At 36.6% G+C, this 27,197-nt stretch overlaps 3 protein-coding genes across 6 annotated transcripts; 1 reads left to right on the top strand and 2 right to left on the bottom strand.

Moving 5' to 3' along the window:
• Positions 1 to 704: 704 nt before the first annotated feature.
• Positions 705 to 10,033, bottom strand: LOC306756805 (GTP-binding protein Rheb-like). The gene is made up of 8 exons (XM_079241678.1): positions 9,645 to 10,033; positions 7,087 to 7,158; positions 6,913 to 6,980; positions 6,652 to 6,734; positions 6,352 to 6,408; positions 6,210 to 6,257; positions 3,303 to 3,384; positions 705 to 2,304 (listed from the first exon to the last, which is right to left on the bottom strand). Exons 1-8 carry the CDS (start codon positions 9,694 to 9,696, stop codon positions 2,212 to 2,214), a joined length of 555 nt encoding a protein of 184 aa, XP_079097804.1. The 5' UTR covers positions 9,697 to 10,033; the 3' UTR covers positions 705 to 2,211.
• Positions 10,034 to 12,739: 2,706 nt separating this feature from the next.
• LOC306756695 (zinc finger protein Eos-like) lies at positions 12,740 to 21,641 on the top strand. Of its 4 annotated transcripts, none has more exons than XM_079241526.1 (8): positions 12,740 to 12,792; positions 13,766 to 13,823; positions 13,912 to 14,016; positions 14,399 to 14,650; positions 16,218 to 16,385; positions 16,475 to 16,624; positions 16,886 to 17,017; positions 17,657 to 21,641. In XM_079241526.1, exons 2-8 carry the CDS (start codon positions 13,784 to 13,786, stop codon positions 18,535 to 18,537), a joined length of 1,728 nt encoding a protein of 575 aa, XP_079097652.1. In that variant the 5' UTR covers positions 12,740 to 12,792; positions 13,766 to 13,783; the 3' UTR covers positions 18,538 to 21,641. The 4 variants fall into 4 exon arrangements, with proteins under 4 accessions (XP_079097652.1, XP_079097650.1, XP_079097653.1 ...); XM_079241524.1 differs by lacking the exon at positions 12,740 to 12,792 and adding an exon at positions 13,036 to 13,443; XM_079241527.1 differs by lacking the exons at positions 12,740 to 12,792; positions 16,886 to 17,017 and adding an exon at positions 13,036 to 13,443.
• A 239-nt stretch (positions 21,642 to 21,880) lies between these two features.
• Positions 21,881 to 23,910, bottom strand: LOC306756653 (small ribosomal subunit protein eS26). Its single transcript, XM_079241472.1, has 4 exons — positions 23,847 to 23,910; positions 22,847 to 23,024; positions 22,231 to 22,361; positions 21,881 to 21,972 (listed from the first exon to the last, which is right to left on the bottom strand). Exons 1-4 carry the CDS (start codon positions 23,847 to 23,849, stop codon positions 21,937 to 21,939), a joined length of 348 nt encoding a protein of 115 aa, XP_079097598.1. The 5' UTR covers positions 23,850 to 23,910; the 3' UTR covers positions 21,881 to 21,936.
• Between the last annotated feature and the right edge of the window lie 3,287 nt (positions 23,911 to 27,197).

Genomic DNA, 27,197 nt, shown 5'->3' with positions numbered 1-27,197 from the left:
CATTTAGCAGACGCTTTTATCCAAAGCGACTTACATATGAGTTAAAACAACACAAGCACAAAATCAAACAGAGGACATCGTAGGAAGATGCTAGTGGATTGTCCACTTGGATGCAGATCCTTGCATGAAGTGCTACAGGCTTTTGTTTTGTTTTTTGTTTACTCCCTCCCCACCACATAATATCACCTGCAATACAATACAATGAATTAATATCATGTTTGTTGCAAAGAACTGGGCTAAGTTCTCCAACTTTCCAATAAATAGAGCTATAAGTGTTGAAGTGCTCCTTGAAGAGCTGAGTCTTCAGCTTGCTCTTAAAAGTAAACAGGGACTCTGCAGAGCGGACAGAGTTTGGGAGATCACTCCACCATCGTGGCACAACAGAGGAAGAGTCTGGCTAGTAATTTAGTCCCACGTTGAGGCGTCTTTCACTGGTGGAACGTAGCTGTTGAGAGGGAGTGTAGGCCTGGATTAGGGAGCGACGGTAGACAGGAGCCGTTTGAGTTATTGTTTTGTAAGCCAGTATCTATGTATGTATCTATGTTTGATGATGACGTTCAGTTTATATTTAATAAATATTAACGATTATTCATAGTTGCAAAAGCATCATGATGAAACCTGTTTTTATCCTCACCATATTTAACACAAAGTAACCTGCAAGCAATTTTGAGGACACAGCAACAGAGTAACAGATTTTTTTATTTACAAAACTGTTTACAGCAAGATTTCTGAATTAACATTGACCCAAAAGGGAATAATGGTGTTCAGGTGTACAACACCTGCACCCATGGTGTCAAGTCAACACAAGAGGGGGAAACTTTAAGAGCACCTTGAGTCAAGGAAAGGAAGTAGATGAGGGAGTTTGAACAACTGTAAGGCACAAGACAGCATCACCAGCTTCTGCTCAACTATCATCAATTATCCATTATTTAACTATTTAAGCAAAGCATTTGATAAAGTTAGAATTATCCACTACAGGTACAACGTGAGGCTTATAGGAAAAGAAACAACAGCCTGTCGTGTTTTTGTAAGGCTACAGAATCTACAAAAGAAAAAAAAAAAATCATTTAAGATCTCAAGTATCTGACTGTCCATTTGTCAAATCGGCTGCATGACACACTAGTTTGGTTTTCTCAAGCATGACTGAACCACCAACTCAAAAATGACTAACTTTGTGGAATTATGCCACTTAAATAGTCTTATGCAATATTAAAATGCTATTTAAAAAATTAAATTCAACGAGGTTCATTACTTTAATGCACAAATAAGCTTGTACTCTACTTTGGTAATATAGGGAGCGCAAACATCCATCAGTCCAAATATAACCAAAAGTACAAAACCAAATTCTAATATTCTATTCATATTGTATAAAAAGGCCATTATTGGTAAATAGCAAAGATCTATTCCGATCTACACTAAGTGCTGTCCATAATATAACATTGTTATTACAGTTAATAGGGAGAAATGAAACTATAGAAAATATGGAGGTCAATCTGCTTAGCAGAAGAGCTTAAAAAATGAGTTGGTAAACATACAATAACAGACTCCTCCATTATGACTGCGCAGCTCCATAAGTTCATTGATGAAAGGTACCTGAAGAAAAGTTGTTAAAAAAATACAGTGAGAACTGTGAAACCACAGTCAGATTTCTGATACAAAATCTCATTCATGTTCAAGGAAATCCACTATCTGTGTGAAATAGTGACATTTTAACACATTTAACGCAATGTGAACTATGACTGAATTACTGAGATCTGCTGAAATAATACATCAGTCTTGAGAAAAGTTATCAAACAGCCTTCACTGTACATAAAGTCATGTATGAGACTCAAGCCAATGATGTCTCAAAAATTACAACTAAATTTGGCAATACATTTTCTTTTATGAGTATCTGCATGAAGTCTAAATTAAGATTTTGTCCCAAAATCGTATTTTTTTCTTTTTAAAGGGAAAAGTTTCCCCTGAGTGTGCTTTCTTTTCCAAAGCAAAGATTAATCTAGCCTTAGAAACTCTTTCCTGTGTTTACATTTAGTGAGATAGGGCATCAACTGTCTGGACAGCTGCTTTGCTGTGTAAATCAATCTGATATCATCATGGAAAAGAAATGTTCCACTGCAGCATCTTGGTATCGGTGAGGTCATGATTGGCCAGCTGGTGAAGTTGTGCCTCTTGTCTTCAGTAGATGAGCTTACTGATGTCCTGGATACGCTTTTACATCACAGCACACTTCTTCTCCTCTGGAGGTGCATTCCCGTCAGCTTTCTCCATCTCCAAAATGATCCGCTTGAAAACCTCCACAGCAGTCTGTGTTCAAACAGTAATTTCATCAATACAAGTGAATCTTTCTCAGAACTAGTAAGACCTTGTCCACACGTGGCCGAGCTTTTTCAAAAAACAAATATCCCCCCCCTCCAGCCAGTAAAAAAAAATTAGTTTACACAGCCTGGTTTCTCAAAAACAAATCCATCCAAACATGTCCGCAAAACCGTGTTGTTAAGCACATTCATAAGCATATCAAACCTTTAGGCGGTGGTAGCATCCCTAATCCAATCAGAATAACTTTCCATCTCAAAATGTCACTTCCACAAGACAGGAACATGCCTCCAACGTGATCTGGTTAGGTAGCTGAAAATAATTGTCCTTAATGTCTTCCTTTGCCGTTGGTGGTTTATGTGGAGTGGTATTTGAGCTTGTAAAAACAAACAAACACAAGTGCATGGACAACAGATAACGCCATCATAGTTTTGAGGACGCCCATGCTGTCGTAAAAGAGTTCATGTACTCAGTAAGCGATGTGCCTACAGTTTTATTTTGAAAAGACCTGACCGGAAGTCTGTGCTGTGTTGTTGGTGAATGTTTGATGATGATAATAATAATAATAATAATAATAATAAAAGACTGCGGCTGTGTCAGTTCCACAGAACTTCTTTGTGCCGTTGTTTTATACATTATAAAAGTATTGGTGCATGAAAAAGACCCTCGGTGTCAGAAACAAATGTCTCACATGTGATGTCATGGCATTTTCTGTTGCCGACGGTGACGTTTGAAAACCAAAGCCTCCGATTATATATGTCTACATGCAAACGTGCCAACGGAGTATTCACAAATCTTCACTTTGGTTGGAGGTTTTTCAAACCATTGTTTTTGAGTGCATAAATTTACGTTTAGGTGTAGATGACAGGCCAAATCGGAGAAAAATATCTTCCTTTTGTGAGATACCCTGCTACGTGTGGACATAGCATAAGTGGACTGCACCAGGGAGGCTGTAAGCAGAGATAATGAGAACAAATATCTATAATTACCTCATTCTCCTTGGCTGAAGACTCCATAAATGCTGCACCCCAGGAATCAGCAAGTTTTTTTCCCTCCTCTGGTTTGATAACCCTTAAAATACAAGGACACATTATTAAATGAAAAGAGGAAACTTGTTTGTGAGAGATACTAACACTAATCCAGAGTACTGTATTAAAAATTCTTTAAGTGAATGCGGCAAAAAAGGAAAAGACATGTTGGTGCTTTTCATCTTAAAAACACAAGGCAGAACAAATCAAAAGAAAAATACACAAACCAATTATGTTAAAAGAAAAAATAAAGGACCAGCAATTGCCAAACCTAAAACAACCTAAACAAGCACTCATTTCTATGTAGAGCAAATCCATAACAAAATAAAATAAGAATAAATAAATAACCACACTGGCATATACAAATATTGTGCTGTGGTGTTCTTCACTATGTCATGTCATTGTGTTGCATCAATGTATCTGAGGTCAACATATGGAATAGTCTATTTTAGGCCGTGCACACAGAAACACAAATACTCCAGAGAGATTTCCCCACCTTTGTAAACATCATGGCACTACTTAGAAAAAGGCACTTTTTATACCTCGTGAAATGCTTTATGTGCAGGTGAAGCAACTCGTCAAGTTATTGTTTTATAGCGACAACCACTTTGTCTCATAACTAGAGGTCCGATCAGGTCTCATCCAAAACAAGTAACTCTTAGAAGTTGGTTCTGTGTTGTTATGAACCCTCAAGGACATTCTGATGCCTCTCGTCTTCAAAGTATTCAGAGTAACTGGACTTCATGAGCTAACGTTAAAAAAAAAGTTCTGCTAAGTAGGTCAACGTGGCGCTATCTTGTCAAACCGAGGAGATAAACATTCTGACACAGCAGACTAAAAACCCCGACTATCTTGTCAACATGACAACACTGCAACCAAGGTTTTCTAAAAAATCTCCACCCTGGCTAAAGTTTTACAATGTTCCAGTTATCCAGGGACCAAGAACTGCTTTTCATCAGGGTTACAACAACATAAAGCTGCAAACATATATTTTTTAGGAGACAAATAGATGCTTGCCTGTGTCAGGGGACCAAAGTAAAACAGTATTACAGTTGCAGTACAATGTGTCATTTGTCCCACAGATACACCACACCTGAGATTAATTGCGAGAAATGCATAAATAGAAACTTACATATTAGTTTTAACACCAGTCAGGTGTTTTTTTTTTTAATCAAAGCTCTTTTACTTTGTTGCATATTTAATATACCTCATCATAAACATATCTAAAAAAAATACACACCCATTGTGTTGCAGGAACATGCAAACCAATGCAACATCTTGCCCTTGCTAATGAGTTTTAATAGCATTCAGAAGAAAATACAGATATTTGATACAGGAGAATAACTGTCTTTAAATAATGGCATTACAGGCAGGGCTTCTTTTTGGAATTTATGGTTATGCTGGCTTTCAGAGGATTTGTTTGTTTACACCAGAAAAATCTGTCTGCGCTGATATTAAAATGTTACATCACAACTTTAACAAACTTCCCAGATTATCTTCTTTTCAATCCAAATAATTCACATAGTATCAATTTAAAATGGTAGCATATCATTCTGTAGTATACTCTTAACCTTAAAGAGTAAGGCGCGTCGTATAATTTCACGTAAAGTCATATGCAGGAAAATGTAAACAGTACCAAGAAGACTGCAAAATGATCCATTGAAGTGAGCAATATTTTGCAGATAAACACAAATACAGCAGGTTAAACCAGCCAGGCTTACAAAAATATTTGAGAAACCGTATTAGCATGAGTGTTTTCTCCTTCAATAAGAACGAAAGCTGACCAAAGATTAGAAGAGATCAGATTTAATTTCTGTTTTTCTTTAGGTTTGATTTTATTCAGGTTGCCAAGGCAACAATCGCAGCCTTGTTCGCCACAGACACAAACAAAATCTTGACTTCAATTTTTACAACTTAAATATTTTTTACAAAAAAAAAACAACAAACAAACAGAAAGGGTGTGATTGAGCCTAAAGTAAGAATGCACAGGCAACATGACAAAAGTAAAAGTTAGATTATATGAAGCCAAAAATATTTCCACTGTCATGACCATCAGCACTATTTACCACGAGGCTAAAACAACCATTTAATCCTAACAGTCAGCATAGATCTTATCTCTGCTCCTGCTGCAGCTTATGCGGCTATTTTTATAATAATTTTATATTTTATTTTCTGCTTTTAAAACCAGCTTCTCTGTTTCTGCAGTCTACTTTGTTTTCTTTTCAGGACTCTGCCTGCTTCCCTTTCCAAACTCCATTAGACATTCCTGTGTCAGCTACTGTAGGAACCCCTTTGAACCGTTTGGATTTTCGTGCACTTCTTTAAGATGATCTGGAAATTTTTCCTACAAGGTCCCGTATGTTCTAAAATACAGCATGATTCACCTCTGCATTCTACCCTTTACTGAATAAATCATCATGAAAAATGAGAAACTAAAACTAGTACATCGCAAAAATACTGTAGAGTCCAAAATGACCACCTGTGGCCAACATAGGCAGAAATTATAAAATGTTCTCTGTCCTTTACATACTATATTTTGTAGTTTAAGGAAAAGTTAAGGACCGGCAAGCAAGGCTTCATAATTTTATCTGAATGAGTGATTGATTATTCAAATGTCAAAACAGACCAAAAAAACACTTTGGCTCTTGGAGTGTTGAAACAGTATGGAAAGTGTTCTGATTTATGGGATCAGGTTTATCTTCCAAACACCAGGTGATGTTAATCATGATAAACCACACCAAAATATTTAGACTAGAATCATCCCTAAACTGTTGCCAAAATAGCTTAAGTTTTCCATTAAAGTGTATTTAAATGTCAACTTATCTCAGCAGAAGCTTTATATTATATCAAGCCTATAGTAAGACTTACCTTTCCATGTGGAGATCTTTTTTGTTCCCTACAAGAACAGTTGGAACCCTAAAAAGATATAAAAATAAAAGAAAAAAGAATTACTTAATTTACTTATAAAGGGAATGACAAATTTAGAAAAATTAAAGAAAGAATTACTTACTGAATCTTCCCAACCATGTCTAGCAGCTTGTCATGTAAAACCTGCACAACTTCAAAACTAAGCAGAGATGGACAAGTCAGTTTAGGCGCTCATTTGACAGTAGCAAACGCTAATATACTACAATTTGTTAACAGACGACCAGTTCAACATTTGGTTAACGTAATGTTGGTACCTCACATCGCTGAATACAACATGTAAACAAAAACTAGTCTTAACTAGCAGAACATTAACTGAAATCATATAAAATGGAAACGTATCAGACTGTTTGGCTTGGTTAGAAAATTCAAACTACCTGCTCACCTTTTCATGGAAGTCACTGAATAGACGAGGACATAGCCATGGATATCCATTGAATGGGATTGTGGAAAAATTGAGTACTCATCCTGTGAAAACAAATATAGTCTCTCTCTGGGTGTGACTTTTACTAAATACAACATTCTTCTCCGCTATAAAATGCTTATTTCTGTTAATACATCTTTCATTCACATGATGAAGTCATTCATTCCTAAATTCAATAAATAGTGAGACTTAGGATGAATCTGAAAGGTCAAAAAATCTTACTTGTCCAGCTGTATCAACGAGCTGAAGATTGAAGTCTTGGCCATTCACACTGACCATTTTGTTAAAGGCTGTAAAGAAAAAAAAATTGACAAGTTTTACACTTTTCACATTAAACCAGATTAATGAGTGTTTTTTCAGCATTAGCCTGTACGTGAGTAATCTAATGAAGCTTACTGTTTTCGATAGTTGGGTCATAGGAGTCAACAAATTGCCCTTCAACAAACTGTATTGTAAGAGACGACTTTCCTGTGTTAGAGTAAAAAGAAATGTGGTTGTTAAAAGTCCAAAACTTATATATTGTAAAAAAATAAATAAATAAATAAAAACAGAAAAAAGACAAACACATCATACTACCACTGATAAGTTTTTTATCAAATGCTATAAATTATGAATATAAGAATATTTCATTACAGGAAATATTCTCTTGCATAACACTGTGGGTGCCATATAAAGAATCATCTTATCTTATTTTAAATGCTTCTTTGGACAGTCATCGGCCAAAATAATGCCCCGGAAGTATTTTAGGTTAGATTTTTTGGTTTTTTTGCACATTTTCATATTTAGTATTTTGGTAAATTGAAACCTATGACCTGTGAGATTTTATTACAGGAAATATGGGAAGAAAAAAAAATACAAATTGTAAAGAAATGTTCTTTTGATAGAGAATTACATCATTAGTACTGCCAGAGCAGCTGTGCCTCAAGTGGACAACAGACTGTTAAATGAGTCAGCTGGTTTCACCCCCTGCTTAATATGCTGAAAGTAGTTTAATAAAACACTCAATTCAAAACAGTTCATGATGTGAAAAGCAAGTCAATTATATTGCCACACAAGCAAAACTGTGTATAAGAATGGATTGATTAAAAACCACACAAATTTTACAAGTCCACCATTTGGGTTTTTCCTTTTTCCTTCAATACATAGCTTTTGTAAAACATCTGTAGCAGTAATAATATCAAACTCCACATCAAAAGGAGTAATGTAGTTCCACAACCACTGTCATTCGTTGTATCACATTGTTAAACATTTGGGGCAAGTTTCCCAAGTAGCATTATGGGATGCTTGAGATCTAGTATATGGAAGCTTCCCAATCAGAAAAGACTGAACTTTTTATGTGGCTTTACAGCTGCCATTATAGGCTGTATTAACAGTGAAACCTGCCCAGGGTGGCCAGAGATATCCAACCATCCAGGGTGTTGTTTTGGTAGATTTATATTGACATGCTCTGTGTGAGTGATGTATTCAAAGAAAAATGATAATAATATGCACATGTTGAGGAGATTAACAGTAGAACATGTCCATCCTAACAAACACATCCTTACAGTCAATCGAGGCAAAATGATTGGACATCTAATGATTTCTTCAACTACTACCACATGCTAATTTATGGTTATGATGCAAGATTAACATAAAAATTGTAACCTAGAAACCCCTGAAATAACTTCAAACCTGCAAATGAGCACAATATGCCCATAACATAGTATTTTTAAACTGTTAAAATTTTAGTCCACACCAATGTATTTTTTTAAAATAGCAACTGAAGTTCATAATATTGTGTATTTGTGTTGCCATTTTGTTCTAGCAACCCCAAACAATCTAGTAATTTATATTTAATTTGTATTGAGTTATATTTTAAATACAAAAGGTAAATGTCATACGATCAAACTGCTGCATTAAAAATATTTTTATGGATAGAAATGCTGTTATTCTTTGTTCTGCATTCAATTTATTTGGACTTTAGAGAGTGAATTGTATCCAAAAGTATTAAAAATATGTTTAATAACATAAGTTCTCTATTATTTGCATCTTAAGTATGTTAGATATACTTCAGCAGTAAAGTATTTTTCAAACTGTGAAATTAACTTTGGAATATTGATATGACTAAGTGTTATTTGGTTAGCGTTAAGTGATGTCGCTTAAGTTTTAGGGTTGGGAAATTTAATCGAAAAATTGAAAATCTGGATTTTTTTGTTTCACAATTTTAAAATTGATTCTTTGTTTGAAAAAAATCGATTTTTTTTTTTTTCAAATAAATAAAAATGATCCATTACAATTTTTTTTGTCATTTTTATTCATCTTTTTACTTGTCTTCTTGGGCATTATAGCAGCAAAATGATGGTCTAGCTACCTTGGTTTTTTTTTTTCCTCATTGAAATTAAGAAAAATGACGAGCAAAAAAAAAAAAAGTTTGATACATTTATCTTAATTTTAATCTATAAGAACCAGCAATATCGAAGAATTGTGAGAATCGCAATTTAAATCGAATCTGCACCCAAACAATCGGAATAGAGTCGAATTGGGACAAAAGCATATCGTCACAGCCCTATTAAGTTATATATATATATATATATATATATATATATATATATATATATATATATATATACACACATACATACATATATATATAAAACATTGATCGATTGAAAGTTAGACCAAAAGGTAAACCCCTTTACTTCGACATAACTGGCTGAGCTGATATTTTATGTAAGCACTAACATATGGCCAAAAAACCCCCACAAAACATTACATTAATGTGAAGTAGTTTCATAAAAGCTAAAAAGAAAGTGCGCTGCAAAAACAAGTGGGCATGAAAACACGAACAAAGGTAAGCCAGCGTTGGCTGATGATAGATCTACACGCTAAAGGAAAACAAAGCCAGAACGTTAGCATGTTAGCCATTAGCTATCTAACATTAGCTGTGCACGTACGAGCTCAAGTAGTGTACTCACCTACAGACCGGTAACCTAAGACGGCAATCTTTCGGTATTTTGGTTGAGGCATTGCGGTGAAAACGTCGTTCAATATGTTCTGAAAATGAAGTACGCCACCTATTTTTACTATATAAACAAACTTTTATCGCCACATTCGTCTCTCGTCACGTGACAACAACAAACTTTTTGAGCTGCCGCTCGAGCTCCGTTTGGGCCTCAAGCTTGAATTTTAGAGATCATATGAACCAATAAAACTTGTGCTTATCTCTAAACGTCGTCTCTTTTTCAACGTGATGATGTAATCGAAATCTACTGAAAATCTGAAACCAGGAAAATGTCGGTTTTCTCTAAACTGAAAACAAAAAAAAGTGAGTTCAACGCGGTCGCGAGCTGCAAGTCAAACTGACGGAAATTGTCATTGTGTAAGCACACCGTCGTAAAACTAGCTCATACGTCAGAAGTGACATGAACACGCATTCAGGCCAATTTGTACAGTAGAGGTCAGTCTTTGTTCGTCCCCAGCACGTTTCTATCCACCCTCGTTTTCAGACTTTTCCAGACTGACCGCCCACCAACAGTCACCAGTGAGAATTTGTAGTTTTTCACATCAACAAGTGTGAAATCATGCTTGTCTTGTATACAAATGTTATTCTTTCTTTCTATCTTTCTTGAGTAAAATCCCATATTCACAAACAGGAAAACAGAACTAGAGAAACAAACTAGGGTTATAAAGTAAATACACAATGGTACATTGGATGAATATATCAATGAAAGAATAAAGCACTAAAATGTAAACAAATAAAAATGACAACAAAATCTTTAATATTCAACTCAACACATTTTAGATCAAGTAAGTTTTTATTTACACCTTTCAAGCACAGTGACATCTTAAATTGCTTGACATGAAAGAAAGAAGGAAAGAAAATACATCAAAATTTAAAAAAAAAAATTAAACAACACAATTAATTCAAATGTTTTAAGGTGAACAGGTAGAAATGGAGTGTTCTTGTTGAACAATATTACAAGGAGATTTTTTATATCAGATAGCGCAAACTAATTAACAGCTTTATATTTTATATTTTTGGATTTCATGGGAAGCCAAAGAAGAGAAGCCTTGACTGAGTAAATGTGTTTCCTCCGGTCAGTTGCCATCATTATTCTTACAGCAACATTTTGGATCAGTTGGAGGCTGTTTGGAAAAAGGTTAAGACAATCAACCAACTAAGAATTACAATAGTCAAATCTGAAAGTGACAAATGCATTATTTTTCTGCATCACTGAGAAACAGAAACTTTCCAGTTTCCACAATGTTTTAGAGACAAAACAAAAGGAACATTTTTAGTAATCAGAATCAGTTTTATTGTCGTGAAGGGTTTCACAAATTAAGAATTTTTATTTTTATTGGTGCAATGATCCAAAATGGAACATTGACTAGTTAAAGAAATATAATAAATAATAATGTGTAATGTGTAACCCAAGTAATCTCTTATGGTAATATTTTATTTTAGCACTTGCTACTGTTAACGTTCCAATAACGCTTTTATTTTTTTAAGGTACTTCCGTCCATCAATTGTGGTGTGAGCGAAGACAAGGCTATAGGGCCTTCAATACAGATAATCCTACTAAACTAGAAAATACTGTTTAACACAGTATACATGTAACACAAAACAATAGCATGGGATGGTAATATTGTTAATATTTGTGTCTCGAAGCAGGTGGGTGTAGAATGAACCACAGTGCAAATACGGCATCTGTTCTACATGTGAGGTAGAGGAGAGACTCACCCCCAAGGTCCTAGTTAGTGTCATAGATTTTCTCGAAGTCAAAGTAATGCCATCCACAGAAATTAAATGTCTTCATTTCATATTTAGGGTTCTCATGTGGTGCAATTATAACAATTCACAGACAAATCAAGAATAATATGAAAAAATCACTTAGGAACCAGCAAAGCAAATATCCTTTCTGACATGGGTAAACATGTTTTCTGTCAGCTTTATTATCTATTCTTCTGCAAAATGTCACTAAAAAGCTGTAACACTAGTATATATTCAAGTAAATGTTATAGAGGATAGGTGTAAATTGTGCAAACTAAAAATACATCAGTATATCTCAAGTAAGAATCATATCCCAAGTACTTGCTACCTGAGATGTGCCCAGAGAGTTAATTATCTAAGTAATTCATCTAATAAATTATCATCATGTAGCTCGTGGTGACTGTATAGCAATGGAAATGAGGGGGAAATAATTATTCTATTACAATAAAAAGTGCAACTATACCTTCAGTTGGCCAGCTTAGTCTTCTCTTCCCTTCTCTTTCTTCTTCTACCACTGCTTTGACCAAATATAGACAAAAAAGATAATGTGAGTATAATCTTTCACATGATAAACAGATTTGGTGTAATATGCCAACATGTTTTGGGCTTTCTGCTTTCATAGAATGTAATTGGTCAATGCACTAATTATTTTTTAGTTGAAATGCTGTAGACATTTTGTTCACCACTGTGTTGCATTCTAGAAATAAAGACTGTGATTTTAAGAGCAAAATGTTACCCTGTTCTTATGTGATTTAAGATTTTTGCAAATCAACAGTCACAAGTCCTCTTTTCTTGTATTTTGTTCAATAATGGACTAATAATTTTTTGAGGTGTCTCTTTTAGTAGTTTTAACATTAATAGAACAACATTTGTTTCTGTGCCCAGCTAAGACTGGTGACCTATCCTTAGAGGATCCTCTTGCCCTATTATTGCTGGGATGGGCTCCAGCTTCAGATTAAGTGGTTAAGAAAATGGATGGATGGATGGATTTGTTAGTGTCTTGCCAAAAAGGTAAGTAAGGCTTTCAGTTGTCTTGCCGTTATCCACAAAAATGAAGTGTGTGTGTGTGTGTGTGTGTGTGTGTGTGTGTGTGTGTGTGTGTGTGTGTGTGTAATATATTATATATATTATAATATATTATATATGTGTGTTTTGTTTATTTGTTTGCTTTTAATAATAATTATTATTATTTATTTAATAATAATTATTTAATAATAATTATTTGCTGCTTTTCAGGGATGACCCGGAAATTATTTTAGGCTGGAGGTAAAACCATCCGGTATATGTTGCCGACCTAAACAGGCAGATGAAAATCCAGAATAACCTCACTGACGCGGCCGTGACAGGGACAGGTAATGCCACAAACATTGCTGAATCGGGCAGTTTTACTTTATGGTTACCTTTTTGTGCTTTTTCTTCTGTCCCCCCCCTTAAAACAAGTCAGTTTAGATTCAGTTAGGGTTAGCTACCAGCCAAACCACTAGCTGGCTAGCTGTAGCATTTAGGGTGGCGGTGGGTGCCATAGCAACCGTCAGAGAAACAGTCGCGTCTGCGCTCGTTAGCTCGTGCACAGAGTTCAAGCTAACGGTGGTTTGTTATGCTAGCCTTAAACATGACGTCGAAAAGACTTGAATTTCCAGTTTAGCAGTCGTATGTTAATGTCACACACACCATACGTATTTCTTTGCATAATTGCTTTCAATACTTGGTTGTAATGCTTTTTTATTTTTAGGAAGCTGACGATTATCGCCAACTGCTGTTACACTGTAGTGTTGATTTTAGCTAAGTTAGCAAGCGATCATTTTTATCACATGCTAACGTTAGCCTCCTAGGCCGTAAACTTAGGTTATCTCAGCGTTTACCGTTATGTAAACGCTGGCAATACAATTTCTTTGTATCTAAATGATAGACGAAGTGTTTAGAGATAAACCTGATATGAGATTATCTTAACTGAAGTTCCCCTTTTGTATGGTTTCTATGTTGTTGAGCATTGTCTTTAAATGGTAAGATTAGATTCGGATCAAGATTTCATAGATTTGCATCAAGAATTTTTCAGATGTATGCTGTGTTTCTTATAGTTTAATTATTTGTGTAAGTGTTTAAATGTTCATTTTGGCTGGTGGAAGTGACTGTTGAAGTAAGACTTATGTTATACATGGCAATTTAAGTTATTATATATTTGGGAATGCCAGCTGAGATGTGAAATTGCCCTTCGTGATCCATGTTTTACTTTAAATGAAACTCTTCCGTGAATCAGTGTTTTACATTCTGTGTGAGAAAATGAGTTTGTGAGAAAGATTACTTATGGTAATAATGTCATATCAGGATTCAGCCTGAGCTAGTATGGAGCTTGATGACTGTAATGGACGGTCCTACATATCAGGTAAAAGTTTAATTACATACAGCCACTTTATAAGATTGGTATGATATTGAAATGAGAGGTCTTGCTGTCGTATTCTTTGTGGTTGCAGGCAGTGGAGATTCTTCAATGGAAAGAGAGTTTTCTGGAGCCCTTGGAGGTCCAACAGTGAGCACTCCAAATAGCAAGGAGAACTCTCCAAGTCGTTGCATCAGTGGTCAGTGGGAAACTAATTATTCCTGTAAAGTGTACCATAATATTTTATATAGTATATTACTCTAAAATTAAATATATGGTTTAACTAGAAAAGCACTTGTGAAAGTGCAAACTTCCGCCAAGACCTTTAAAAAATTCTTGGATCCAAATGGAGATCCAGATCACTACCAAAATTAAATCAGTTCTTCCTTTTCACATTTCCAACAACTTCTGAAAATTTAATGAAAATCCATCCTTAAATTTTTTAGTTATCTTGAACACAAACAGACAAACAAACAGATAAACGCTGGTAAAAACATAACCTCCTTGGCAGAGGTGATGAAGTTACTATGGAAGCTCATGTGATGTGTCTAATCTTCAACGTGGTTCCTGTGCTTCTGTAGCCAATTCCATTAAAGTGGAGTTGTACAGCGATGAAGACCCAGGTCACGGTACAGAGGATGAAAGAGGAGAGCGGGTAGAAAGAGATGCAGGTCAGGGTTCTGAGTCTAGTGGAGGCTACAGAGAACCTGCTTATCCTGAAACCATGCCACCTGGAGCCATCAGATTGCCAAATGGAAAGCTAAAATGCAATATCTGTGGAATGATCTGCATTGGACCTAATGTTCTTATGGTTCACAAACGTAGCCATACAGGTAAGTAATCTCTGTAGTTTCTTGTTTTTGTGAAAAGATGTACTTTTACTTTTACGAAAAACAAAGTTTATACAAGAAATTTACACATGTCAGATAGGGCTGGGCGAAATATCAAATATACTCAAGATATCGTGGCTAGTCCCTGTGGGATATAGAAAATGTCTATATTCATCATATTCGAGTAGCCTGTTGTCTTGGAGTTGTTTTTAGCTGTTGGCAGGGTTTTCTCACTCCTCCTCGACTCTCTGCACCGCTTTGCACAGAAGTTAAAGCAAGCGCACCTAGTTACGTACATAACGTGAGCTACGTGCTGCATCATGAGAGGAAGCGTGTAGCCGCTTTTCTTGCAGAGAACTCCAGTAGCAGTAGCAGCGCGAGTTACAAAAACTGGAGGAAGAATTTGTCCGGAAGAAAAATAGTACAGGATCCATCATCTGGCGGTGGTTTGGATACCGGAGAGAGGGTGTTGACCAAACAACTGTTCTATGCAAAGTATGTTGTAAAAATGTCGCCACAAAAGGTAGTAGTACCACAAATTTAAAATTACATGTTTCTGCCACTGCTTTAACTGTTCCATAAATACAGTTGAATTTACAATTTCATCCTTTTGGCATGAATGATTAAAATCAGCATATCTTAATGCAGTATGAACAGTTATGTTTTAATGTAGACACAAAATCATCTTACTGATGTGATTGTATGCACCAAAGCATTAATTCAAGGCTAAGGTAAGTATCGAGATATATATCGTATATCGTGACTTGCCATAAAAATATCGGGATATTACTAAAAGGTCATATCGCCCAGCCCTAATGTCAGACATCTATTTCTGAATATGCTTCTGTGATCATATTTGCTCATGTACAAAGAATTTACCTTCGTATAAGGTATGTTTACAATCCTATCAGGAATATGTGGAAAATAAATGACATATACATACGTACTGTATTTATGAAAAGCCTTTCTGAGATAACCATGTTAAAATAAGTTACTAAACTCATCTTCAGGTTTAACCTCTAAAAACTCATCAATGTTTATCTTGATTCTAAATTCTTTGTTCAGTGGAATTAATAATCTTTTTATATCTTAAAATGTTTTCAGTGTAATTCTACATATTTTATATTATAAATCACATTTTGCATTTGTGCAGTTATGGAGTCAGATTAGTTGTTCTTAGGTTATTGCTAAAAAAAAAAAAAAAGTTTTTACTGAGGAGTTTTACGTTTTTCTTGAGTGTATTTTTTGAGAGGCTTCTTTTTAGTTTAATAAATATTTGACAGTGCATAGATTTAATGAATAGATCAGTATTCATGGATCTATTGATCTCTCTCTCTCTACACGGTGATAGAAAGTGTATTTCCAAGTTGAATATCATTTGAGGGAGTCTTTACACAAGAAGATGGGGGGGGAAACAACTATGTTAAATGTCCTTATACACTAAACAACGATGTTAAATGTCCTTATACACTTGCAATTTATGACATTTTTCTTGGTGTATGTAAACTGAATGCCAGTCAGTGAGGATGTAGTTGCAGAAGTTGGGCTGACAGATTGGACTGATCCACAGGCGAGAGACCATTTCAGTGTAATCAGTGTGGTGCCTCATTCACCCAAAAGGGTAACCTGCTCCGTCATATCAAGCTGCACTCGGGGGAGAAACCTTTCAAATGCCCCTTCTGCAGCTATGCCTGCCGACGACGAGATGCCCTCACTGGCCATCTTCGTACCCATGCAGGTAGGAGATATTCAAGTCTTGTAATAGCTGCTTTTCTACAATAAGTGACAAAATGTACTTATCGTGCCATCTTATTCTTTCTTCCCCAGTTTCCTCTCCAACTGTAGGGAAACCGTATAAATGTAGCTACTGCGGGCGTAGTTACAAGCAGCAGAGTACCTTGGAGGAGCATCGTGAGCGCTGCCACAGCTACTTACAGAGTATGGAGTCACAACGACCAAACAGTGCACAGAATCCAGGTGTGGTATAAACTGTTACTACATTCACAAAATGGTAATACATCAACATCCACGTCTGAAAGGGATTTTAATAGTATCTATTAGTAGTGAGAAATGAAGCCTACCTCCTTAAAAAGGTGAAGCAAAGAATCCTGTGGTCATAATAATTTTGAGTTTCAAAGGGTGGTTTAAGTTTTGAGGCAGTGTACAATTTTACAAGAAATTCTGTTTGGGTTTTAAAAAAACTCCAAAATAACGTTGCAGTTTGTTTGTACTCTGCAGGGGAGGAGATGAGAGAACTAGGGTTTATACCAGACTCTCTTCTACCACCCTCCTCAGACAAGATGGTGTTTATCGATCGGCTGGCCAACAGCATCACCAAACGCAAGAGATCCACACCACAAAAATTTGTAGGTGAGCATTTGGTGTGAGTGTGGATTGTTTTGGGAAACTAAGTAAGCAGCATTCATCAGCTTGAAATAAGATACCCAGCAAATAATGTGTAATCTATTTGTCATCATGATGTGACCACCAGTTTTCCCTATGTAATGTCAAAGTGTGGTTTGGCATAACTTGCCAGCAGTATTTGTTTTTAGCAGAGCTCACCCAAATATGCAGATCACTGTACTCAAACAGAAGTAATACACGAGTGATCCAATCCAACTTTATTTATTTACCAAAGTGCTGCACACAATCCCGGGCTTTACAACCAATACAAATCATTATAGCAAAAAATAAAATAATATGCGATGAAAAAAATAAAATTACTAGTGACAGTAACATGTTTATAAAACAAAAAAACAGGATCAAATAAAACATAAAAAAGTCAACCACTTAAGATGTGTTATAAGCCAGTGGAAAAAAGGTGACTCTTTAGTGATGCTTTAATAAGTGAGTGATGTGGTAATATACCAGCAACCATCATTAGAATCATCACAATGAACGCAAACGTCTTATTAGGCTGTTCATTTGCCTTCGACAGCATTACAATTATTGGTCTATTTACAATAAATAGTGCAGAGAATATAAGATGGCTTGTGTTTGGTGTTGCAGGACAGAAGCACCTACGCCTCAGTCTTGCAGATGCACCTTACGAGCTGCCAGCTAGTTTGGATAAAGATGGGGACATGAATACAGGGGACCTTGAAGCCCCACACTTTACTGGCCTTGGAGGAGAATATGCAGGTGTAGCAGGTAATGGAGGTGGAGGGGTATCAGACACATTAAGGCCCCTACACTTTCCCACCACTCACCTTTCATGTTTATCAGAACTCAGGCCTTCCCACAGTTCCACTCACACAGTTGCTCTAGGTCCAAGGTTGGATTGCACAGGGACTGGCATTGGGCTGGGAGATGTTGGTGTAGGTGGGAGGGAGGCAGCTGAGGGCCATGAAGACCTTCCAGCTGCTCAAAGTCATGCAGCATCACCTAGCAATGGTTGCCAGGACTCTACGGACACAGAAAGCATGCCAGATGAGCCATGCAACAGCACAGGTCCTATTCCCACCCTGCACAGTAACAACGGGCATCACCTGTTCCGCTCCAACAACCACATCCCAAGACCTCCTCCCACTTCGCACCATAGGAACTGGGACAAACACAACACAAGCCATGCCAAAGACCGAGAGGTGGAAAGAGAAAATGGAGGGCACTCAGCCCTCCCACCTTCCCATGCTCCAACCCCCAGCTCACCCACAGCACCTTCCTCAACGTCCAGGGAGGCTTTTCGGGTTGTAGACGGGGAAGGTAGGGCTGTGCATTCTTTTCGTTGTGAGCACTGCCGGGTGCTTTTCTTGGACCATGTCATGTTTACCATCCACATGGGCTGTCATGGTTTTCGCCAGCCTTTTGAGTGCAACATCTGTGGCCATCGCTGCCAGGACCGCTATGAATTTTCTTCACATATCGTCCGTGGAGAGCATATCATTGATTGAGGACAAAAAACTGGACGACCAGCTTCACCTAGAGATGTTTTTACACTGAGACAAGGATCTGGCTGGGTTTGTTCTGCACTTCATCTAAAGGGAGCCAACTGATGGCATGAAGCTGATTGTGAATATTCGAAGAGGCGCTGGCACACTTGGCAAGAAAAGGCTTTGAAAAATACATTTCTATATTTTTAAAAAGTTAATAATAGTCTTAATTTTCAGTAGTACTTCAACAAGAAATGTATTTAAAATTCACTTTTAATTGAAGTTGTTTTAGAGTATACGTAGAGCTAATGCACTTTTTCAACCACAGATGTGCCTTGCTCTAAAATTCAGGATTCAGACTGGATGCACAAATTGTGGTAAACTTTGGTCCATTACCTCTAAATGTCCTTTTTATACACTTAAGCAAAGATGGTGTCAAAAGCCACCTTGAGAAGCTTAGTGGAATCGAAAGAGATTGTTATGAAGAAGGTTTTGAAAAGAAATCACAATCAAGTTTTGTTTCTTTTATTTTTTAACTCTGGATTCTTGTACAGTCATTGCCTCAGATAATTCAAAGTGCAGACCAAACTCAAACCAGGTCAAAATGAAATAGACATATGTTTATGGGGTCTGTCCTTGAATTAAAATTGCACTTTGGTTTTTACAGGAGTTGATATGAAAAGATCTATGTGTGTGTGTGTTAGTGTTAGTGTTTGAGTGTGAGAGAAGCTGATAGATTCAGTGTTTTGTGAAAGTGATAAATGATGGCCTTTTATTTGTGTTGATGCCATGTGGGACGGCGTATGCATTGTTTCTTTTCTCTCTTCTATGTCTGCTTTTGTTGCACTGATACCTGCCAGAATTCTATTATTATATTAAACTATTTTATAGAAAACATTAATGATCTGCACATTACTCTCAAAATGTGAAAAAAAAAAAAAGAAAAAGCTTGTGGAACGTTCTGCTCACAGAAAAGGGGTTCAGACATCACTGCCACAATTTTAAGAGATTAATGAAGTTTATGGTTTTTGTACTTTCCCTTTTAAAACTAAATTAAACTGCAAAGCAACACTAATATATATAACAACTCTTATTTATGGTATATTTAAACATGATTTTGGTGTAACGTCATTGTATTGTGCCTTTCTTCACCTTGGTCACCAAACACAACGGGTCTTGAAAAATGTCTTGAGATGCTTGAGGTTGAGTGACAAAATAATTTAAGCATTCAAGTTGTTTACCAGACGCTCCACAGTGTGTTGTCTGTAGTTGACAGTAGGCTGTTAAACAAAAAAGTTGGGTTGATTTTGTCAATAGGCTCATTTAAGGCTAAATCTGCATGCAATGCTCTATTTGCTGCTATGACCTGAGTGCAGTGATGTGACAGTCCACTACTGTCATCACAAGTAAAAACATTTCTTTTTTAGAACAGTAGATTTTTCCATCCTAGTCATCCTACATTAATACAATCAACATTTTTCTTCTGATCCATGACAAATTATTTGGGTAATCTGTACAAAATTACATACTCACCAAGAGAAATGTATTTTCGCAGCACACCCACCCTTGATTCCCTTAGTTTACATGTTATAACCTGCTTTACTTATCTAGTAACTAACGTTTGACATTACAAGGTTGAAGTACAAAGTGTTTACTGTCCAGACAGTTTGAACCCTTATTAGACACATTGACTTGGATACAAGGATCACAACTTGATGTTTGATCCATAATTCTCCAGATATTGTTGGCAGTAAAGAGTGTGACCCATTTCATATCTTTCATTTAAGGAAAAGTGTAAAATGACAAGGCTTAAATCAGAAAATGGCTTTGAATAATTTAAATGTTTAGCCAATTCGAGCTTTTGTGCAATAAGTTATGCATATTTCCCGATGTTGCATGTTACTGTTATCATATCTGAATTCATCTGTTTTCTTTCAGCTTCAAGAATGTTTTCTTTTGATAAAATTTGCTCAAGCTGCACTGAAACCACTTGACTGCTCGAAACTCTTACTGAATATTGACAGTGGCTTTAGTTTGGTGATTTGATCCTAGTTTTGTCGTACAGAACCCAGTTCTTAAGAGGATCATTAGTTTCATTAGTTGTCTAGATGTGCAGTCCTCCTCGCTTTATGTGTAATGGAAAGAACAAAAGTAGTCTGGTTTAATATTAAATTGGCATAAGTGTGGTTCCACAGCACCAAATATTTTTATAGATCAGCCAAAGAACCATTGTTTCCTAATGTTCAGCCCTTTTTCTCATTATTGTTGCAAGGTGGAAAATTAAACATGAATTAACATTTGAGAACAAGAAAAGGACCATTAAAGCATTTCAGATGTTTATCTTCTCTTACTTTTGGTTCTTTAAAAATTACATAAAACATTTTACAGCAAGTTTAGGTTTCAAAGTAACAGTAATAATCCATATCCTCTGAAGTCACTTATCAAATTGTCTTGCCTTCATGAGAAGACTTGTTTGATCAGATTGTGACTGAAGAGGTGTGAGATATTTTACTGATTGCATGAATAACTCAAATGAAACATCCTAGTATTCTTTTGGCTGGGGGTTGCTTTGACCAATGACTCTGCTTCACTGTGTGCGCTATGCGAGACTCCTTTCCAGTTGGTGTGGTGTGTATGAAGTCCGTTTTGCTGTTGTGCCTTTAGCTGGAGGGCTTTAACATTTTTTCCTCAAACATTTGCAAGTGTGTGTTAAAACAGTGCTATCACGGTGGACATCATTCTGTCCCATCTTAGATTATCCCAACAACCCAGTTATTGGTCAGATCCACTTGTCATTAGTCAAGAATATTGACTGATTGGGCGAAGACGTTGTAATGCTAGACACTAGCAATTAACACCAGACAACACCCAGCTAAAACTGATTCTGCTCAGTTTAAAAACATGACATACATCCACAAGCAGCAGATGTCACTACAGTGATTAGTCTGTTCATTTTCATTCATAAGTCAGTTTTGGAGATTCACATTGTGTCATTTGCTGGACAGTAATGAGTTTCTCAACGTAATGCAAGTTTACTTTTCAGCTGTCACCCTTATTTTAAATCTCAGACGACCAAATAAAATTTACCTCATTGCAAAACCATGTTTGTAAAAATGTTCCCAAATTTGGGGTATGTTTTCTTTGAAACATTATATGGTCCCTGAAGTTTTGTAATCTCAGCACTATTGTCTAATGTTGCTTTAAATAACTGCACAGCCTTTATAAATGTATCATATTATAGATTTGCTTTATTTGATCTTAAACTACTGTATGCTTTGTACTGTCAGAGTCTATTCCGAATAAAAATACTTGATCTTATGGTCTTTACAACAACATGACAGATGAATGACTTTAACCATTCAAGTATTTGTAAAGATTTTTTATTTCCTTGTCAGATGTACAGCATCTTCATTTTCTCCTTTACATGGGTTTTGGAGGAGCTCTTGGTGCACCAGCCTGGGAGAGAGAAAGAAAAAGTATTGCTTCAACTGTACTTGGGCAACATGCGACAACAACACACACAACTCATCTAGTCTGAACAATTTATTGATCTGGAGTAAGCCATTTTTAGTTCTTCATACTTACACCTGTGTGCTACTTGCAATGACCAGTCAATTTTATCAGCCGCACAGTGTGACATATTAAAACATCTTTGTAGAACTAGTCTGAAAAGATGTGACAACCAACTGTTTCTCTGTTTTGGAAAATACTTACAGTGGGCCTGAATCTGGGTGGTGGGGTGCGGTCTTTCCTGGCCTCACGGGAACGGTTCCTCACCACCTTACTGTGGATGGCACAGCTGACACAGTAGTGCAGCTTCACATAGAGCTTAGGAAGAGCATACGCTGCAAAGTAGAGGATTGCACAGATGAGAATAAAATACCGAGATGCAAACAAAACACTATTACACAACAAAAAAGAATATTGGGGCTATGCCAGATATCTTTAGGGCTTCAAAGCTTCAGTCAACAGCATCTGAATACATTCACTGCCAGGTGATTAAGGTTGGTAAGGATGTACTTTTTTAACTTTTTAAAGTAAATTTTCAGTGCAGTAGAGTTACAGCAGCTTTAAACTCACTGATTATAGTTTTTTTGGGGGGGGGGGATTACTTTTTGGGTCATCTTGACTAATTCTTGATTTCAGTTTATTTTACATGGTGCAGTTTTTAAGCCAGTAAATGAACACATAGCACTGGCAGTCCAACATGAAAATAAATAGTATTCCTAACAAATTACAATTTTAAAAGGAAGCCTAAATATGCAGAATACCATGGCACGCTGACAACAACCAAAGTTTCAAAGCACTTTAGTTGAGGAACCATACTCACAATCAAAGACACTGGCCTCTGAGATGTCTCTCACGGCTGCCGCCTCCACAATGTTCCTGATGACAAACTTCTTGATGGCCTTGTCCTTTGGGACACATCGGGCACAGTTGGTGCAGCGGATTGGCTGCACGTGCCCGCGGCCCTTCTTGGCACGACCGTTGTTTCTCCTCTTCTTGGTCTGTAAAACATTGGACAGTTAAAATAAGCTATATCCAAGCCTACACAATATCAGTGGAATTTTACAGTATTGTGTTTATATGCCATCTGATGTGTCAAGGGCAATGCCAGCTCAATCTTAATTCTTTTTACTCCAAAATACTGTAGTAAAAACTACCAGCAGAACAGGGTAGACTTTAGTGTATAATGTTAGGGTACTCTGCATTCATTGCTACTGAAAAGACTCCTGACACTTTACAAGCCAATTACACAACTTCAGCCCAAAACCATGTTTCCACAAAGCCTTATAAGACACATAATTCAGACGATAATATGGCAACACTGAAAATAACCATAAGCTTTTGAATGTTTTTTGTAAATCATCTTTATTGAATACACGAAAAACCCGATTAACGAAAACGTCTCGTTTGCGATATGATATGCGTGGTATGACCGCAGTCCTTTTAACAAATACCATTACATTATTCACGTTAAACTGTAGATTGCATCTCTGTACTTGGTTAATTTAAAGTGATTAAAATTTTAAAAGACTACACACATGCTTAGAGCCAAACCCGTTCAATGCGTCTCATTATATGTTAGCAGCCGCAAAATGCTTGGCTAGCTCACGGAACACATGCACCAAACAGCTAGCCTGCTAACAGTTAGCAACAGGCCCGCTTATATTTTCTGGTACTTCTGAGTGATGTTTCGTTAAGTTTTCTACACTGTGATTGGGTTGTGTGTTTATTATAACAAAACAATATGATTTTTATGTCAGTATTCGAATAAAAGATATCTTTATTCTGTATTTGCCCGGCCGCTGCCCGTGTTTCTTACTCACCATGATGCACGGGAAGCTGGAAAGAGGACCGGAAGAGGTTGTACCGCCAGAACAAACGCTGTCTGCTCCGCCCTTTGAATTTTTCTCTTCTTCTTTTCTTTTTTTTTCCACGCACAATAAATTGCTGACTACTTATTCAGTTTTTTCTTTAATGTTGTACGATTCTGTCGCCCACAACCAGTTTATAATACGTACAACTACACTACTCTTCTCTTTGTATATGAACAAAAACGCCTGTGAGCCGCGGAGGGATATCTCAGGCAGTTTATAATGTCACTCTGAGTAAAGCCGCCCTGCTTTGAGCCCTCTGGTCCATGGCAGCGTTTTTCAACCTTTTTTTAAGCCAAGGTACACTTTTTTCCACTGAAAAAAATCACAAGGCACACCACCAACAATTTTCTAAAGCCTATATTATTAATATAAGACCCATCTAGTCAAAGTGTCTTGAAATAAATCAGATAAACACAAGAAAAAGGAATTTTATTATCTTTCACCTGGGCCAGGGCCAATTGAATGAACACATAGCTGCTTTTTAGAACAATTAGGTGAAATTTCTCATGGCACACCTGATGATCTCCCACAGCACACTAGGGTGCCACGACAGTGGTTGGAAAAGCACTGGTCTATGGTACTTTTATGCTGGGCCCTATGATTGGCTCACAGGAGATCCTCGTTTCAGTACTGTGGGTTTTCGATGTATCCCTGCTCCTGCACACTTTCTTAAAATCAGATGGATTAAACAGCTTATAAAGTTCCCGTTATGCATCCTTAATTTGAGTAGGGTATATGTTGAAGGAGGGATAAAGCGAGAACCTGCTGGACTGTGGCATTAGTGCAAGGCCCAAAAAGGTTAAGCCCTGGTCAAAGGTCATGCATTTTTGGTTTTTTTTGCTTGGTGTGTGCTTGAATGTGTCAGAGAGTGATTGAGCCCATCTGTGTTGGATAGTGATATAAATGAATACCTACACTGCAACTGAAATAAGTGATATAATAATAATAAATCAAGCATATCATTGGGTATTATGGACATACATTTAGGTTGATGTTTGTAGACTTTAGTTCTGCATTTATAAAGTCATGTCTCAATAAACTGATCACAAGACGGAGCAGCTTTGGCTTGTGTCCATGGGCGCTGGATTTCCTCAGCAACAGACCTCAGCATATCAAGATGGGAGACTGCACATTCTCTATTTTGATCCTGAACACTTAGACCCCACAGGGATGTGTTTTCAGCCCCCTGCTCTTCTCCCTCTGTACCCATGACAACTCCTCTATTCATCCCACCAACATCATCATCAACAAGTTTGATGACGACACCACCATTGTAAGCCTGATTAGAAAGAAATGACAAGTCAGCCTACAGCGAGGAAGTCCAACACCTGACAAACAGCTGTCTGCACAATTACAAGGATCTCATCACTTCCAAGACCAAAGAACTTATAGACTTTAGGAAATCTAAGAATACTTTGCTCCTCATTAGAGGACAGGAAGCTGAGAGAGTGGAGAGCTCTAAGTTCTTTAGAGTCCACATCACAGCTGACCTCATCTGGACCACCAGGTGCTCAACAGGGCCTTAACTTCCTCAGGAAGCTGAAACTCCACCTATCTGCTGATTAACTTTTACAAAGCTACTACTTAAAGCATAAAACATATTTGCTGCAGTGTGGTTCGTCAGCTGCACTGCAGAGGACAGGAAGGATCAAACACACCCTGGATACTCAGTTCCCGATACCAAACACCCAGATCTGAAACTGTACGATTCTTGCTGTAGTTTTCTTTTAATCTAATAGTTATGTTTTACAGTATTTGCTGTCAATTGTTGTCAACAGTTTTTCAGTACACATTTTACTTTCATTGATTGTTGGGTTTTTTTTTTTGTTTTGTTTATAAAAGATTAATTCTCTTTTTCCTACAAAATAAAACTCAGATAAGCTGTTACAAAGGCATTTAGTTACATTCAATTTCCTTGCACTAACATCCTGTCCTGCTTGTCAAAAGCATGTTTTTGTTCAGGGTAATATTTTTGTCAGGGATGTTTTCTAAAATGCTGCATTCCTTCTACTCTAACCTATAAGTCTGTGAGTCAACAGCTCAAATACTAACTACAAAGAAACAGTAAATCTCTACTTCTCTTGAGATGTTCAGTTTTATTAAAGTTGTGATAAATGCTTAGGTATTTTACACTTAGGCATTTGTCTGAATGCTGATATCTGATATGGTTTGTTTTGTGTGTTTATCGTGTTATTGTTTTGACTGCAACCCCAAGCTGATTCGGTCTTTGTGCCGATCAGATGCATCACACTGACACTCAACACTCCTTCCAAAGACCACTTCTCATTGATTGTGCTTTATAGGGCTATTGCTTGCATCTGCAACCTTTAGAATCTAAAGAGCCATTTTTTGCCATAATCTCAGAAAAATAAAACTCATTTAGAGCCACAAACGACCTTTTGAAAAATACCACTTATAATTCTTGTTATTTTCTACTATGGAAAATTATCTATTTACAAGGTTTTATTTCTATGTCAGGTTTTAAAATAAAGAAAAAATGAACAAGAGGATTGATACATTTTTTTTCTATGGGATGCAGACATTTTTGGAAAATTAGGTAAAAAAAAAAAAGCCATAGTTTTCATCACGAAGACAAGAAAAATACATCTTCATCTCTTTATGTTAATGAAAGTTAATGCAATTATTCCATGAAAAAAGCTAAAACCTTTTTTTTTGTATCTATTTAGAAATATTTGTTTTGTATTTTATTAGCTAATGTTATGAAAAGCCACTGTGGATGGTCCAAATAGCCAGTTGCAGCTCTGGGCCTGCAGGCTGCAGACTCCCCGGCCTAGTGTGACCTCAAGCTTTCAAGTGTGTTTGAATTAGCAGAAAGCTTCAGACTTTAAAGGATTGTCAACTTGTGGGCCTGATGTTGAGAATGTTTCTACATATATTCTGATTTTACACCAAGCGTAAATTCAATTATCATCCAATTATATTCTGATAATGACTTTTAAAATTGTTACACCTTGCACTAACGTGATTTCCCAGTAAGTTATACTGGCTGAGTTCACACTTTAGTCTGAGGTGGAAATGTGGAAATGTAGCTCGATTACAGTGGTTCTTCCTGGATATTGGCAGTAATAAGAGACCTAAACTAATTTATTAGCCTACAATTTCTTCATTAGTCTTGAGATGTCGTATCTTTTATCACTGAGCCAATATGAAGAAATGACAGAACTGCTAGAAATAAATATTACTGTCTAAATACACAAAACACACAAGTGGCCTTTTTGAATAAACATAATGAACACAGGTCATTTAAAAAATTTATTTAAATAGTTCTGTACTGTGCCC

This window comes from Telmatherina bonti (assembly GCF_933228915.1).
Source record: "Telmatherina bonti genome assembly, chromosome: 6".
NCBI lineage: Eukaryota > Metazoa > Chordata > Actinopteri > Atheriniformes > Telmatherinidae > Telmatherina > Telmatherina bonti.
The sequence above is the reverse complement of the archived record's forward strand: the minus strand, read 5'-3'. Positions and strand labels throughout refer to the sequence as shown.

What these genes read in the sequence shown, in the direction of transcription:
- LOC306756653 (XM_079241472.1), bottom strand. An exon ending in AGAGGCCAGTGTCTTTGATT is followed by an intron (nt 22,362 to 22,846) that starts GTGAGTATGGTT and finishes TCTACTTTGCAG; the next exon opens with CGTATGCTCTTCCTAAGCTC. An exon ending in CACCCAGATTCAGGCCCACT is followed by an intron (nt 21,973 to 22,230) that starts GTAAGTATTTTC and finishes TCTCTCTCCCAG; the next exon opens with GCTGGTGCACCAAGAGCTCC.
- LOC306756695 (XM_079241526.1), top strand. Translation starts at nt 13,784, where the DNA reads ATGGAGCTTGATGACTGTAATGGACGGTCCTACATATCAG. An exon ending in TGGACGGTCCTACATATCAG is followed by an intron (nt 13,824 to 13,911) that starts GTAAAAGTTTAA and finishes TTGTGGTTGCAG; the next exon opens with GCAGTGGAGATTCTTCAATG. An exon ending in AAACAGTGCACAGAATCCAG is followed by an intron (nt 16,625 to 16,885) that starts GTGTGGTATAAA and finishes TGTACTCTGCAG; the next exon opens with GGGAGGAGATGAGAGAACTA.
- LOC306756805 (XM_079241678.1), bottom strand. Translation starts at nt 9,696, where the DNA reads ATGCCTCAACCAAAATACCGAAAGATTGCCGTCTTAGGTTACCGGTCT. An exon ending in TCAGTGACTTCCATGAAAAG is followed by an intron (nt 6,409 to 6,651) that starts GTGAGCAGGTAG and finishes ATCTCTGCTTAG; the next exon opens with TTTTGAAGTTGTGCAGGTTT. An exon ending in GACATGGTTGGGAAGATTCA is followed by an intron (nt 6,258 to 6,351) that starts GTAAGTAATTCT and finishes ATATCTTTTTAG; the next exon opens with GGTTCCAACTGTTCTTGTAG.